Source organism: Artemia sp. Qi Xiang Cuo, chromosome 3 (assembly GCF_049724085.1).
Source record: "Artemia sp. Qi Xiang Cuo chromosome 3, ASM4972408v1, whole genome shotgun sequence".
NCBI lineage: Eukaryota > Metazoa > Arthropoda > Branchiopoda > Anostraca > Artemiidae > Artemia > Artemia sp. Qi Xiang Cuo.
Genome location: NC_142796.1, coordinates 51,234,057 through 51,250,764, shown reverse-complemented (window position 1 = coordinate 51,250,764; position 16,708 = coordinate 51,234,057). Strand labels below are relative to the sequence as shown.

Below are 16,708 nucleotides of genomic sequence, written 5' to 3'. Positions count from 1 at the left end.
CGAAAGAAATTCAAAATGAAATACTAAAAATAAAGATAAAGTAAATATGACAAGGTAAAGCATAACAAAACAGTACTAAAATATTCAATCTCTTATATTTAAATGAAAGACATTCAAAACGAAATTTGAAAAATCATGAGAATGTAACTGTGAAAAGGTAAACCACAACAAAACACTACTGAAATATTCCAAGTCTTGCATTTCAACGAAAGATATTCAAAATGAACTTTTAAAAATAATGATAATTTAAAAATCCAAAATGAACTTTGAAAAATCAAGAGAATGTAACTGTGACAAGGTAAACCACGACAAAACACTACTGAAATATTCCAACTCTTGCATTTCAAGGGAAAAAAAAATCCAAAATGAACTTTGAAAAATCAAGAGAATGTAACTGTGACAAGGTAAACCGTAACAAAACACTACTGAAATATTCCAACTCTTGAATTTCAGGAAAGAAATTCAAAATGATTTTGAAAAATCAAGAGAATGAAACTGCGGCAAGGTAAACCATGATAAAACCCTACTGAAATATTCCAACTCTTTCATTTCAACGAAAGAAATCCAAAAATGAACTTTGAAAAATCAAGAGAATGTAACTGTGACACGGTAAATCCCGACAAAACACTACTGAAATATTCTAACTCTTGCATTTCAAGGAAAGAAATCCAAAATGAATTTTGAAAAATCAAGAGGATGTAACTGTGACAAGGTAAACCACGACAAAACACTACTGAAATATTCCAACTCTTGAAGTTCAAGGAAAGAAATCCGAAATGAAATTTGAAAAATCAATAGAATGTAACTGGGACCAGGTAAACAACTATAAAACACTATTGAAATATTCCAACTCTTGCATTTCATGAAAGAAATTAAAAAAGAACTTTGAAAAATCAAGGGAATGTAACTGTGCCAAGGTAAACCACGACAAAACACTACTGAAATATTCTAACTCTTGCATTTCACCGAAAGAAATTTAAAATGAACTTTGAAAAAAATCAAGAGAAACTGTGACAAGGTAAAGCACAACAAAACACTAGTGAAATATTCCAACTGTTGCATTTCACCGAAAGAAATCCAAAATGAACTTTGAAAAAAATCAAGAGAACGTAACTGTGACAAGGTAAAGCACAACAAGACACAACTGAAATATTCCAACTCTTGCATTTCAACGAAAAAAAAATTCAAAATGAACTTTGAAAAATCAAGAGAATGTAAAAATCCAAAATGAACTTTGAAAAATTAAGAGATTGTAACTGTGACAAGGTAAACCATAACAAAACACTACTGAAATATCCCAACTCTTTCATTTCAAGGAAAGAAATCCAAAATGAACTTTGAAAAATCAAGATAATGTAACTGTAACAAGGTAAACCATAACAAAACACTACTGAAATATTCCAACTCTTGCATTTCAAGGAAAGAAATTCAAAATTGAGACTTTGAAAAATCAGGAGAATGTAACTATGACAAGGTAAACCACGACAAAACACTATTGAAATATTCTAAGTCTTGCATTTCAAGGAAAGAAATCCAAAATGAACTTTGAAAAATCAAGAGAATGTAACTGTGACAAGGTAAACTTGACAAAACACTACTGAAATATTCCAACTCTTGCATTTCAAGGAAAGAAATCCAAAATGTACTACAAATATTATTTTACTAATAGTAAAAGTCACAACTATAATATCTATATCATTCTCATTTTGAATTTGTAAAATATTAAATGTGATTTTTTTATGTTTTAGTATATTTCATGTCATTCTAAGACATATAAAAAAAATTGAAAAAAATTACCATGTTAAAAAAAAAATATAAAAAGTTAAAAAAATTGAACTTCAAAAAAAGTATAAAAAATAGGAGGGGGGGGGGAGTAGCCCAAAAAGTTGAAGAGAGGGGCCCCTTGAAGGTTGGGGAGAGGGGGACCTTGGAGGTTGAGGTCCTTGGAGGCTAGGGTCATTGGTGGTTGCGGTCCTTGATGGTTCGAATCCATAACCATCTCACTAGCTGATTTCTGAGGATTGTTCTGAATTTCTATATTAAAATTCTTTTCTTGGCATCTTCAACTTTATTAGTTTCAACTTTTTAGTATACTCCATTGTTAAAGAATATTATACAATGCCCCCATCCCTCATTAGGTACTTCTGTATTATAGCGACCACAGCCGAGAAGTAAAGCTAGGTCAAGTCACAAGGTCATCTTGGCGCCTACGACTCTATTAGTTTCAACTTTTTTGCATACTCCAATGCTATATTAAAATTTATATTAAAATTCTTTTCTTGGCATCTTCAACTTTATTAGTTTCAACTTTTTAGTATACTCCATTGTTAAAGAATATTATACATTGCCCCCATCCCTCATTAGGTACTTCTGTATTATAGCGACCACAGCCGAGAAGTAAAGCTAGGTCAAGTCACAAGGTCATCTTGGCGCCTACGACTCTATTAGTTTCAACTTTTTAGTATGCTCCATTGCTGAACAATATTATACATTGCCCCAATTAAAATTTCAACCTTATGAGTGTACTTAAATCAATTGACTTCAGAAAGGTTGAATATATGCTAATCATATCAATCAGACCAGATTTATGCAAATTGGATAACTTTTTGCAAATTGAGACACCTTTTTGATATCTACAATATCTTACAAGGCCTAATGGGTGTTTGAATATATTAACCTCTAGCCAAATTGGACAGGTTATTTTTTTTCTTTTAGGATATTGAACTTACCATATACAGTTCGTATATGTTAAGGCAGAAATCTGATGGGCTTGACTATTGACTCAGAAACCCGTCTAGGTTGGCCCAGAAATGAATGTAGCTGCAGAAAGTGGTCTGACAGGTTTTGTACAGTTGAAATCAGCACCTCCCCCACTACTGTCACGAGATTTTTGTTTCTCCTCGTCCATAGTTGGCTAATAAACCTACATGCAAACGTTTATTTACAGACTAACATCAAATTTTGTCCATTTTTTTGTATTTAAAATCTTAAAGTGTAACTAGCGAATCGCAATAGCAGTCGCAACTTACAGAATAAGATGGGGGAAATCAAAATCGTTACATTAGTGCTAATTATATTGATAAAATATAGTAATCAACAAATGAATATTTTTGTACATTTTAAAAGGCTATATTTTGCACTATTGTAACCCATGTTAACTTAAATGGGTCTTAACTTTGGCAAATGATCTATTGGTCGTGTCTTGCCCTATTAAGGGAAGTTGAGTTTCATCGGCACACCCGCAATTACTATTACTTTGAGAATTATTTTCGAATTAGATGTATTAATATTTTGGGTTTTCTGCTACAACATTAAATTACCCAGATAAAACTTTAGAAGTCATTCCCATGTAATGTTTCTTTTTTTTTTATCAAAATTAAATTTCAACCGCTAAACAAATCTCTATTTTTTTGCATTGATAATGTTTGAGTGATTGACAAGTTATAAGGGAAACATTTTAACAGACATATTTCACAAAATTAACATTGAAACTTGAAAATAGATAATTTATCCTTTCAAGAGTCGACGGCAAGAGATAATTTTTTTTTGAAGCGCCTTGTTTTAAAAATTTTGTATATTTGAAACATTATGCAAATCAGGAATTATAACGAGTGAATTGGCAAAAACAATGTTTAATTTGAACTCTCTAAAACAACACGTAACTTATGTAAAAAATTAGGCAATTCAGTTCGGAAACAAAATAATTCTTTATTTCAATTTCTAATATTACATTAAATTACTTGAATCATGAATGCTTTCATAAGAAAAGATAAAATGGTATGAAGGATTAGACTAATTCATATCATTTTGAAATTCATTTATTTATTTAATGTATTAAAATTTAAAAATAGTAAAATGATTCATTTGCAACAAGGCTTGTACATTCAGAACTACAATTTTTTTTTTTTTTGGCTTACCTCTGTCTTTTCTAACCGACCAAAACTGCTGGATTCTGTGAGTAGCACTTCCTCAAATTCACAGTTTTGTGCAGAAGGTAATAAGTCGTCAATTAGTTCCAGATTTAATGAAAGATCATTGGTAACATCCTACATATCATAAAAAATAAATTACTCCCCAAAAGGATACAATAATCTTTCTTCAAAATGCAGAATCATGCGAGAAAGATCATGGGATACTTCTTATAGGTGTTAGGCTCGGTAGAAGCCTACTCTAGTCACATAATTAAAGTTTCAATTTTTTCTAATTAATATTATTAACTATTATACTTTTGCAAATACAATCATTAAATGTATAGTATTTCTTTTTTTATTATTTTTAATAGATTTCTAAGAACCTACAAAACCGCTTGTTCTAGGTCAAAACCTCGTCTCCTTGTTGAATTTGTCAAAAATGTGGTGATAAGTAGTGATAACAGATTTGTTGCTTGTTTTCCTAGGCATTGGTTCAGGAAATCGGAATTGTGACCTCAGTTCAACGATCTTATGGTTTTTCTACGTTGCATGGTGCGCGATGAATCTGGATTAGTCCATTTTTATAAGCGCGAGGGAGAGCCTTGATAAATAATGCAAACCTAGATCTTGAAAAATGGATGACCATTACTTATAATATATTCTCCTTTGTTTTATTTGAGCTTATTTTAGAATACCATGTTCTATAAAGTCGTTTCCTTCATTATCTTTTTTACTTGTCTCCATTAAATATGCAAAAGTACAGATGCTCAGATATGTCAACCAGTGAAGAAAAGTCTCTGGAATGAAGTGATTGATAAATATTCAAGTTTTGCTCATAAATCGCTAGGTAAAAGTTTATAACAGGTACTTTAATTTTTTTTTTTTTACGATTCACCTCTGTATAAGTATTTATATTGAACTGCCTCTGAAAAGAAAGAGGAAAAAGGCGGATTCAGTTACTCTGTCATTGGCTAACACGGTCTATGCTTTTTTTTTTGGGGGGGGGGGGTCAGGCTAAAGAAAAAACCCAATGATTTTCATTCCCGTTTGCTTGGTTGAGATTTCTCTAAAAAATGTTCTCCAATTCAGTTTCCGGACGGAGTATCCTTGTGTACAGACATGTACCCTATACGTATGTTTCCTAGTTGCGTTGGGATCATTTGGTAACTAGTGTTTTCAGTAAAATGACCTGATTTAAAAATGCAGTCTGGAGTTAATTGAAAATTCATTCACAAAAATTGACCTTTAAACTAATTAATTTATTTGTAGTTTCGCTGAAAACTTCACAGTATCTTGTCATAATATCCCATCTTTTTATATTACATTTGAAATAATCATCATTTTCTGCTTCTTCTTCAAGTTCGTTGTCTTCTTAAACTTCGTTATTTACAAATTGGAGCTTATTCCCCAGGCGTCAGAGCTCTGATCTTCAAAAACTATTTCCTTTGTGAATCTTTTTTCTTTTCTTTCTAGAGTGTTACTCATTTAGTTTGTCCTTCAAATTAGACGCACTATTTTGTGTGCTTATTTCATTATTGTAAATAGTTTGTATGGATAACCTTTTCTGGATATTTTATTAATTAAAAGGGATCTCCATTTACTTTTCTCGATTTACAGAAAACCTATCCACAATGATAGGTATTTGAATTTTCATTCTTGCCACCCTATGTCGGTGAAACAGGGGGTTGTTATTTCACTAGTGGATAGAGCCTTTAGAATTTGTTCCCAGGAATTTCTGGATTCAGAATAGTTATACTTGAGGGATATTTTTTTTTGTAATAATTACCCAATTAAGTTTATTGACAAAATAATTGGAAATAGACGTGTTAAACAAGATATTAGGATTATTGGGGCGTCTCAGTCTTTAGATTTAAATGTATCAAAAAGTTTCATTTTATTGCCATATATACCTGGTTTGAGGGAGAAGCTTTCACGGATTTTGCGTAAATTAGGTATTGATACATGTTTCCAATCGTTGAGGCCAATGGGTAATTTATTTAGTTCTGGTAAGGATTTAACCTGGGTAAATTTGGTAACTGGGGTGTATAAAATTCTGTGTTCTTGAGGGAAGTTCAATATTGGTAGGACTCACCAACAATTTGCTAAAAGTTTTATTGAACACCAAAATTCAATAGAAAAAACCCTACAATTAAGCAAGGCTCCGGAAACTTTTGTTTCAGCTTTAGCTGAACATATTTGGTTTCAACCAGATCACTTTGTAAAATTTGATGAGGCCTTAGCTATTTCAAATGATAAGTGGTATACACAATGGGCAAGAGAAGCCATTGAAATTAAAAAACATATTTTTGCTAACCTTTCAATAAATATGGACACAGGTCGTTTAAATATTGACCCAATTTATGATAATCTTCTAAAGAGAGAATCAACAGTCAATAAGGGAATTAAGATTATAAATAATCACCAGGGGACTGTTTTACCTGCTAGACCAAAACGAATTGCTTCAATAACAGCCAATAAAAGGATTATTTCGCAACAGAATAGTTAAAATAATTTCCATTTTTTTTTTATTTTTCCTCAGTTGCTCTGGTGTTCTCACTAAAGTAAATCCATAATAACATCTTTTCCCTACGTGGATCAATTTGCGCCAATTGTATATATATATATATATTTTTTTTTTTTGTGGTGGTTTTATTGTTTTTTTAGTTTTAACTTGTTTTATTTTATCTTGTTCTTCTTCTGTCTTTCGTGCTGAAGACGCCTTGTTTGTGATATAGGCGAAATATCCGCGTTGTTTTGCATTTGTCTTTTCTCTCCACTGGCCGCAGTCTCGTTTTTTTTTTTTTTGTTTTTTTTTTCATTGAGAGTTTTCTCTTTGTTGGTTTTTTATTATGGATTTAGCTTTTGTACTTTAGACTTTTTGCACTTTAAAAGTTAAGTTCATTACATTTTAAACTTATTTAAAAGTTGGTTTAAAACTATGGAATTTTTTTGTAAGACATTTATTTTAGTAAGGGATTGTTTCCACTTTATTATGTACATATGTTTTACTCCACGCTTTGCTGTGAAAAAAAGAAGAAAAACCTGATTTGCTCCATCTTAGACATTTAATTACATACCTTTACTTTAGAAAGATAATTTTATCTTTGGAAGGTGATTTTACAGGTAGAAACCGTTTCTTTGATTCTAGTTGTCTTTGAGTCTGATAATATTGGCCTAGCAATGGTAGCAGGGCTGGATAAAAGGCGATTGGGCCAAATCGGTTCGACTGCTTGGTCGAACTGCACTGTCATCACTACAATTTCCAAATGAATTGGTTTGGCCTGTTATAGGACATGGGCGCCGGCAGGGGGGGGGGGAGCAAAGGGGGTCATGGCCCCCTGGAATTCAGACCAGAGTAGGAAGAAAACAGAAGAGTAACAACTAATCAAAGACAAATAATGTCTTATTTTTGTTTTGTCTTTAAGAACTGCTATGAAACTTGTTCAGAATCAATTCAGAATTTAATTCAATTCTTAGATTAACTCAATATAGGTCATCCCTACGAGCAGTCATTTTGGCATTGGTTTTTGCTCATATTTTGTCAAGCTAAAAACGTAAGTTTAATTTTTTTGATTTTTGTCCTTAATTTTTAAAATGTAATCTTAGTTAAGGGGTCAGATTCTAATTTTGCTTAAGTCTAAAGGATCATCCTGTGTCTATTCGATTGGTTGTATCCTATTAGGAATCGTGCTTGCTTTTCTTTCATAATAATGAAACATAACTTTTAGATTAAACCTGAACGGGAATTTAGTCAAGATACCAGAATTTGTGAATTAAAATTATTGAATTTTAACAGAAAATTCATTTCTCCTCCAATCTCCGCTATTCTGGTATCTGCCCCCCCCCCCTGGAAAATTTTCTGCCGGCGCCCTTGTTATAAGACATCACTTGCTCTCTAAAGATTTCCAAAAACAAATACAAAACTTGAACATATATTTTACTTTAGCTTCATTCAACGTAAGCGATGATTGAACCGATCAATGATTGCAACATTTTCAGCTTCAAAGTAGCTGGACGAATTTATCACATACCAATTTCGCAGCACATCCATCACAAAACTCTGAAGGCAATTTTGAACCACATTCAAATGGCCAAATGTACTTTTTAGACCCCAATGAAGCTGTTAAAGAACATCTTGCACATCCTTTAAATTATTGGATTCCTCGTAAAACAATGAATCTCTTGAAAAAAATATTGCGAGACACAAACAGCTAGGCTAAAGGTTACATGAAAATGCGCAAAGTGGAGGATTATTGAAGTCAACCTGTTGCTTTACTGGGTAACTGGCTTGGACAGAAGACAAGTGACAATGGAAATCAATATATAAAAGCTCGCCGCGTAGCCGTTGGTCTCGACTAGCGACAGTAAATTACAACACTTTCGGTCCTTCGTGAATTTTTTCATTTTTTAGATCTCTTGTTTTTTCCTACTTCAAGGGAACCTTCACACACGCAAAACACTTCTACATTTTATTCTTAATTAAGTTTAAAACTGGTTCTTGTCTGCTGAAATGAAAAATTCTACTTGATAGTATAAATACGGCTCAGACATATGAAAGCTTGCCAGAATAACTTCAAATAGTCTATCTCTAAGACTTCGTGTATATAACCCCTTTTAGATCACCCACTCTAAACCCTGTCTCGAGAACAACCAAAAACCACCTAAACTGGCCACAGACCATCATTGTACGCAGCTTTCTAAAAATTCACCGGCACAGAAAAAGATGGGACAAAACAAAATTTTTGCCCTATAAACAAAATAACAGTAAATTATTCAAAACCAGGAGCATAGCTTGGATTTTGAGTAGGGGGGGGGGGGTATAAAGAATGTGCAGAAAAAATCGACAAATGCTGATACATAAGCAAAATTAAACTAAGAACACAAGCTAAATTCTAAAAACCTTGGAACTTTGGAGGGGGGAGGTCTCTCCTCCTTAACTGCACCCCTGTTCAAAGCCCAATAGGGTTTTTGAAAATTCATAAAATCAGAGAATGAAATATAATGAGACTAAGGAGGAAAGCGTAACTAGTGTATTGGGAGCCTCTTGTGGCTTAACACCACAGTTGTTTTACAGAAAATTAAATAGTCTACTCCACAAATTCTAATTTTAGTTGCCGATTTTGAAGAGTAGGGCACAGAGTACGAGTGAAAACTGGTACTAGTGCAAAAAAAAAAAAAAACACTTGTTACTACACCAATTGCGGCAATTACACTAATTTTGCCAAATAATTACCTTAGAAAAGGCCAAGGAACGTCAAATGCTAGATGGCGCTGGTATTTTGTTAAAGTCAAGCATCAGTTTTCACTCTTCTAAGTTATCCATACTCCTTAGAGAAGGAAATAACGACAAAGCGCAAAACCAAAATCAACTGGATTTTTTCTTTTGTTCAACATTACTCTATTTGTAGAATTTCAGTTAAGAACTAGAAATTTTTTTACCATGGCTTTTCGAATTTTTTTATTGAATTAAAATGTGAATGGGTTTCAGAGGTAAACCAACTTCCAAACCTCACCTTATTTCCACACGAAAATGCCTGGATTCGCTTGAAGTTTGATTATAGTACGATCAAGCAGACTTCACCCGAAGAAATTTTAGGTCATTGACAAGATCTGCCATTAAGGAATTGTGCAGTTTGCTTATGTGTAATTTTTTCTTTGTGGAGTGATTGAATTTTATCTGCCTATCTAAGCATCTATCAAGTTTCCTCCCTGTCCGGCAAGCGTTGTTATTTAGTTTAGTGTCAACAGATTAAACCACAAACCTATCCCTAATGAATTTTTGGCAGCAACAGTATTAAGTAGATAACGGTACAAGGTTAGTTTTAACCATAAAGAGCAAATTTTAGAACCGAATTTTCGGAACAATCCATAACTTCTCTTGAAAAAAATAACCTTCTTGGGACATAGCATTTCAAAAGGTTACGAGGGGTGGACAAGTAAAGTGTTTAATCCCTCTCACTTCAAACTCTAAGGGGGGATTTGCAAAATTATCCCTGTGATACTGGTGATGGACCCTTTTTACCTTCATTTTCGTTTTCTACAACCTCAATGCCCTGACAGAAGACATCAATTTCCATGTTTTATTACGAAATACACCTTTTAGATTTTTGCCCTCTCCTTTGCACATTAAAGGCAAATATGATATATTTCGCTTCGTGATAATGCATAGAAAGGGATGTCTTCTATGGGGTTATTAAGATCGTAGAAAACGAAAATAAAGGTGAAAGGATACATCATCAGTATCACAGGGATACTTTTGCAAATCCCCACTTAAGAGTTTGAAGTGAGAGGGGTTAAGTAAAAAAACTGACGAAATATCATATTTTAGTGAGAAAGGAGTCCTTTCTAGGGTTTTGTTGATTGTAGAAAAAGAAAAAGGAAAAGACTTATAATCTGCAAAACACCCACAATTGCAAAATATGGTTAGACCTTGAACAAATTACAGTAAAAATGATTTTAATACCAAAGAATGTGCAGAAAAAATCGACAAATGCTGATACATAAGCAAAATTAAACTAAAAACACAAGCTAAATTCTAAAAACCTTGGAACCTTGGAAACCTTGGAAATACAAAATCAGCATCGCTACCCCAAGGCGAAATGGGTCAAAGTTAAGCAGCGGGGTCAACAATAATAACATACAGCATATTAATAATAATTTTAACATCAATAATATGAATGTCATTAGTAATAATTAAACATTAACAATAATAATAGCATGCTTTCTGAAACAGCAAACATTCTATTTAGCCTCAGTATTACTCAGGGTGGTTTTGGGACGTTGGAAAAATTTTATTTTACCCCCTTTTCAAAGAAACTTCTATTTTTCTATACATTTTATTAATTCTTGATTCGTAGGCAGGGACAACTGACTCTCTAGTTATACCCATGTCCACCAATGTCTGGGGCCCTAACTGGCTATATCCATCTATCATCTCGAAATTTTAAAAAAAGACTCAGAATTTTAATAAAGAATAAAATCATTGACAACATTCCAAAAAAGCAACTTTCTAAGTAAAAAAGAGAAAATAAAAGTATCACAGAGACTGCATAAAATAAATACAAAAATCGTGAGATCCTATCATTTGCACATACTAAGCTTCAAGCAAATTAAAAAAAAAGCAGAGAAAAAGTATATAAATGAAAATGACGAAATAGCTGAACATTTGCTAATTCATTTTATAGAAGCATTCGGTTATATACAGAATTTGTGTCCTATAGGCAAGTAATCTTCTATATTATTCGACTCAAAGAGTATGGGTAACTTACAAGTGAGAATTGGCGCTAGTGTCGACAAAACTCTCCACACCATCTAGCGTTTGGCAACACTTAGAATTTTTAAGTGCAATAATAAGAATAATTAATTAATTTGTGTAGTTGGTAAAGCAAGTATACCATTAAACGTATCATCTCAGTTCCTGAGAGAAAACGATTACAAAGCTTCGCCAAACGCCAAACGCTAGATGGCTTGTTTTTGCCAGCACAAGCGCCAGGTTCTACTCTTAGAAGTTACCCGTACTCTTTGATTTGGCTTTCAACCAGGGGTGTCTTAGAATAATGATTAAAACATTTAAAAATTTCCACTTAGGTGACCAAAACATAATAAACTTGGATAGCTTGTTCTTGCAAGTACACCCAAGTTATTGCCCCTAATTCAATTATACCATTGATCATTCAATTGCATGCTAAACTTCAACCAAACCAGAAAAATAAAGGAGAAACAATATATTACACAAAAAAAATGAAGTAGCTGAATATTTTCAAACTCATCCCATCTGACAAAAATTATATAAATGATTGCAGAGCAGGTGTACTATAGACTAGAACATTTCCCACATTAATCAAGTTTCAAACATTTTTTTTCTTTTAAAATGATTAAAATATTGATTTGGCTTACATTTGAGTCAGGAGGGAAACACAATAATTAATTTTTCCCTGGACACCACCAACACTAGGAACGGCTCTGCAAAGAGCCCCTGTGTGCAAAGGGTTAGCTTTGGTGTTGCATATGCAGTGTGTCAGGCTACATACAAGACAAAAAAACAATTTTAATATAAGACTGAATGTAAGCTGAAACGGTTGCATTTTTTTGTCGACATAATATTGTTATTAATTATCGATTTAATCGTATTTTTTCGTGTAAAATGAATAAAACACTTTGAAATTCTATTTTGGTGACTCAGTTGTAATAGATCTGTGTTGTCCCTTATTTGAGACAAAGAGCCAGTGTGAGCAAAGAGCACATTGGTGTACAGAAGATTAGCCTTGGTATTGCATATGTGGTGTGTCAAGCTACACACAAGACAATTTAGTAATTTAAATATAAGACTGAATAAAAGCTGAAATGGTTATATATTTTTTGTTGCAGAAAATATTGTTATTAATTAACTGATCAGTTGTTATAAATTATGACAGAAATTTGATATACTCATGTAAACATAAGGAAAGTAGGAAATAAATCCCTCCTACCAAAGTTGGATCCAAAGAAGCTTTCATACAGATTAGAAACCAGTGGCCAAAAGATACACACCTTTTGAGCTTGAGACCTGGGTATCTTATTACATAAAGACACATGTGTTGATTGCCCTTTATTTGAGACTTGGAGGCCCTATGAGGATATAAATACATGGGCTAGACCCGAACTCCACAGGTGTTCAAACTAGCTGACAAGCCCACCCCCCCCCCAAAAAAAAAATATAACAATCTAAATATAAGACAAATAAAAGCTAAAACAGTTATAAATTCTTTTGTGGCAAACTATTGTAATTAATTGTATGTTAACTTGTTACTCAATTATGATAGGCCTGGATATCTGGTTATATAAAGTAACCAGTGCTTAGTTACCTTTATTCAAGACATAGAGACCCTGTGCATATAAGACATATAAGACACAGAATTTTGCCAAGGATTAGCATAAGTGGATGAGTGTTCACATCAGCTGACAATTTCTACACGAGAAAATCTAATAATTCTAGCATGAGAGTGATTAAAACATTAAATGGTTTTAGATTTTTCCTTTTGATGGCACAAATCATTTACAAACAATGGTGAATATTACTTTTGCAACTAATTCTATTTTTGGTGCTCTAAATGCATTATTTACATGCACTCAATAGGTGGCGGTGATGCAAAAGAAATGCGTTGCTTATAGAATTTTTGCAGCATTGTGCAAAAGTAAGCATTTTTAGATAAAAATACACTATGCTTTCCTTAAGGTAATACCTTCATCATTGATTTCTCCTCCACTCCTGTCATATTTTATCTTACATTTGGGATCCAGTGTTCTCATTAGAAGTTATCTCTCTTAGCTAAGGAACCCCTGTTTAAGGTCCCGTACTAGCTTAATCTGGACTACATAATCTGTTATTAAGCAAAGTAAATACTCTATAAAATAATCTCATGGTAATGTGGGATCCTTTGAAGTACTTCTGTGGTTGGCTCTGGCTAGATTCTGAGTGTGGCTGGTGCTGCAATAAACCGGCTCCAAACCTTTTCAGAGTTGCCACCATTACTGAGAATGATTGAGAGGTTGTATGAACAACACAATAAATATTTTCTTATTCGTTTTGCCCTTAAAGCAGCCCAAGAATAAGTGTAAACAAGGCTATGACAATTCACACAAGGAAGAAGTCTCAAGTCAGAACAAAACCACCAGAAGGGTTTTATCTAAGGAAAACAGACCAGCGAAACCTGTAGCTAAAACACAGTCTAATGATAATGAGTGTGTTTAGTGCAGCAAGACACTGGGTCTTCCAGAACTACGCAAGGTTTTTTTTTCTAAGGAGAAAAGACCTACAAGAACTGCAGGGAAAACTCACACCCAATGCTAAAACTCAGCCAACAGTTCTTGAGTGTAGTTAGTGTTGCAAGACTCTGAGTCTTGCAGTTACAAAGTCCAAACAAAACTGTCAAAGGGGTTTTCCCCAAGGAGAAAGGACTGAAAGTGCAGCACAAACTTGGCCTACAAATTTTTAGCGTTGATGGTGTTATAAGAAACTGTGGTTTTGCAGAGTCTAAACCTAAAAGGTTTAGTTAGCCCTAAGCCTTTTTTACGGTTACCACTACCATTGCTACAGATAATTATAAGTTCATTTGGACATGGATCTCATTGCTAAGAGTTTGTAAATAAGAAAGTACATGATTTGTGCTAACATGCAGTAGAATACAAACTGATAACGAGTTTTTTTTTCTAAACAATTTCAACGACTTGCCCAAAATCTCTCCTTCAAAAAAAAAAGAATAAACAACAAACATTAGGACAGCTACAATAATAAATTGAAGTCTCAATAAGTTTATTTTGCCCCCCCTACCCCAAAAAGAAGAATAAGAAACTCCTGAACTTATTTTAACTAGAAATGAACTGCACTTGGATAATTCTTAGATTTTGAGCGTGTCATGGAATATTTGCTTCAATTAGGTATATAAAAATGTCATAATGAGGCAAAGGTTTCTTTTTAGTTAAAAACAGTTTACTTAAATCAATATTCACATATATATCTATCTATCATGATGTCATCATTCATTTACTTAGGTAATTAGCCCCCTACCAGAGGGGTTCAATTCGCAGAAATGTATGTGGGAGCGCTAAGCATTTTTTTTTATTAAAAAAAAAAGTTACAAAAAGGGTGTTTTCAGAGTCTAAGGAGGGGAGACAATTGTGTGTTTTTTTTTTTTTTTTTAAGCGAAAATATCTTCAAATAAAGCATTTTACAAAATTTAGGGAGAAGGCAATTGACCCCTTGCACCCTCAAAAAATGTTGGCCATCTTTAATATACTTAACTACTTGCATTTCATACAATAACTTCACATGCATGTCAATCTATCATTCACATACTTGGCCACTTTAAACCACCCCACAAAAATGTTGAATATGTTCAGCTATTCTTCTAACTACTCTCATTACCCACAATAAATCTCCAGCAAAAAAACACACATTTTAGCAGTCAATAAGAATATTCACATGAAAAAAGAAATCAAATAATTTTGTGATTCATAAATTAGCTTTTCGGTTTCATGGCCTCAACAAAATCATCAAATACACTGGGCCAGGCTTCACATTCATCATAATTACTCAAACTTGGATCAACTGTACTACAAAAAGTTAAAAACATCATCCATGTGTCCTTGGGTATCCCACGAACATGTTTATGGAGCAATAAGAAATCAATCCAATTATCAAGAAATGGGGGCTTATCTCTACTAAAAACTAGTCTCCACAGTGCTGATGCTGTGTCAACAGGTAATGTTTTTTCACCAATGCTTTTATCTAAACCGAACTTAAAAGTGAATTTATAGAAGTCCTTGAACTGTCCTGGGTCATTAAGCTCATCTACAATATCAGGTATTTTGTTGAGAATTCCTTCAATGGAATCAGCATTCATAACTTTACAGCCTTGAAAAAATTCATTTCTTGTGAATTGACACATCATATCTGCACGAAATTTCCAAGCAAGCACTAACATTTTAAAATCATCTGGCTGCAATCCTAAATCAACACAAAACTTTTCCATTCCATCTAAAAGGATAGAATCTACATCATTGTCTTTGTAGTGATCAAATAATGAATGAATCTTGATATCAATATCTAAGCTACTGTTGTTGTTGTTTCTTGCAATATCTGATGTTGTACTGCAAATACTGGTTCTACCAATTACAGGTGTTTTATATGCATAGAGGCTTCTACCATCATTTGACGGCTGAATGATAGTGTAAGAATCAGTGAGGAAGGGTGAATGTTCTTCTGTTCTTGGTCCAGTTTCTGGAAATGAAAAATTTATAGTACCAAAAATATCAATATATAAAAAAATTGTGTCCCCTGGACCTATATCATGTCTATTCATACTAAAATTATAAGTTTTCTAAGTTTTTACTTAGAAAAAACAATTTTTCTATTCATACTTAGAAAAGGGCAGTAAACATTTGTGTCACTGTTGCCATGTTAAACCATGAAAATAGATTAGCAAAACTAATTATCCAAATTTGACAATGCTTTCCATCTATAAAAATCCAAACATTGCAACTTTATTGCTTATACTACAGAGCTCAAGTAAATTGCTTTTTCACTAAAATTCTGCCAATTACAGTTTAATTTAAACTTTTGTATGCATTACTTAGCTCTCAAAAAAGAAGATGAAGAAATATTCTCTACACCATATTTTTATTAAGATGTTTTATTTTTTCTTGTCGATTCCGACAAGAAGAAGAAACATAATACTTAAAATACTGGCAATCAGAAAACCGCGTTTTCAGGCTCCGCAACAGCAACCTTATAAGAAAATCGAAATATATTTTCTTGTGATTATTATCTCTTCTAATCAGCAGTTGTACTAAACCAATTCTGCTCAAGTCATCCTCAGGGCTATACTTTGGTGTTTATCCTCCCCATATTATAGTGCAGACGGTTTGATATCATCTATTTTCCCTTCTTGTTTTGGTTTTATTTTTGTGTTTAAAGCTTTTTCCAATAGGCAATGATTAGAAGTCCTCCAAAAAAAAAAGTCCCCCCAGATCCCAAATCAAATTCCAGTGAAAGTGTCATAGTGAAAGATACTCATCCTGGCTGGTCAAGCACCCTATCTCAAAGTTCTAATGATAGCTCCAATTTGGAGAATAGGACAATGATAAGTGTAGGGGCTAATGTAACCATAAATGATGATAATGGGTTTCAAGAGGTCCTATCTAGAAGTTCTAAAACAAGGAGCCAAATTTCCCCAATTAAAAGCATTTCCCCTCTCCCTGCCCAAGATTCTCCCTCCAAAAACTTAGGAAATTACCTTAAAATTACTCCCACTACCCCT

At 33.2% G+C, this 16,708-nt stretch overlaps 1 protein-coding gene across 1 annotated transcript in view; it reads right to left on the bottom strand.

Annotated features, from left to right (window-relative positions):
• Positions 1 to 10,381: 10,381 nt before the first annotated feature.
• LOC148954250 (DCN1-like protein 3) overlaps positions 10,382 to 16,708 on the bottom strand; it is a 29,271-nt gene continuing 22,944 nt past the window's right edge. Inside the window, exon 2 of the mRNA XM_089086110.1 lies at positions 10,382 to 15,669. Within this exon, the coding sequence (XP_088942236.1) occupies positions 14,909 to 15,669 (761 nt within the window). The 3' untranslated portion in view covers positions 10,382 to 14,908. The remainder of the gene's footprint in view (positions 15,670 to 16,708) is intronic.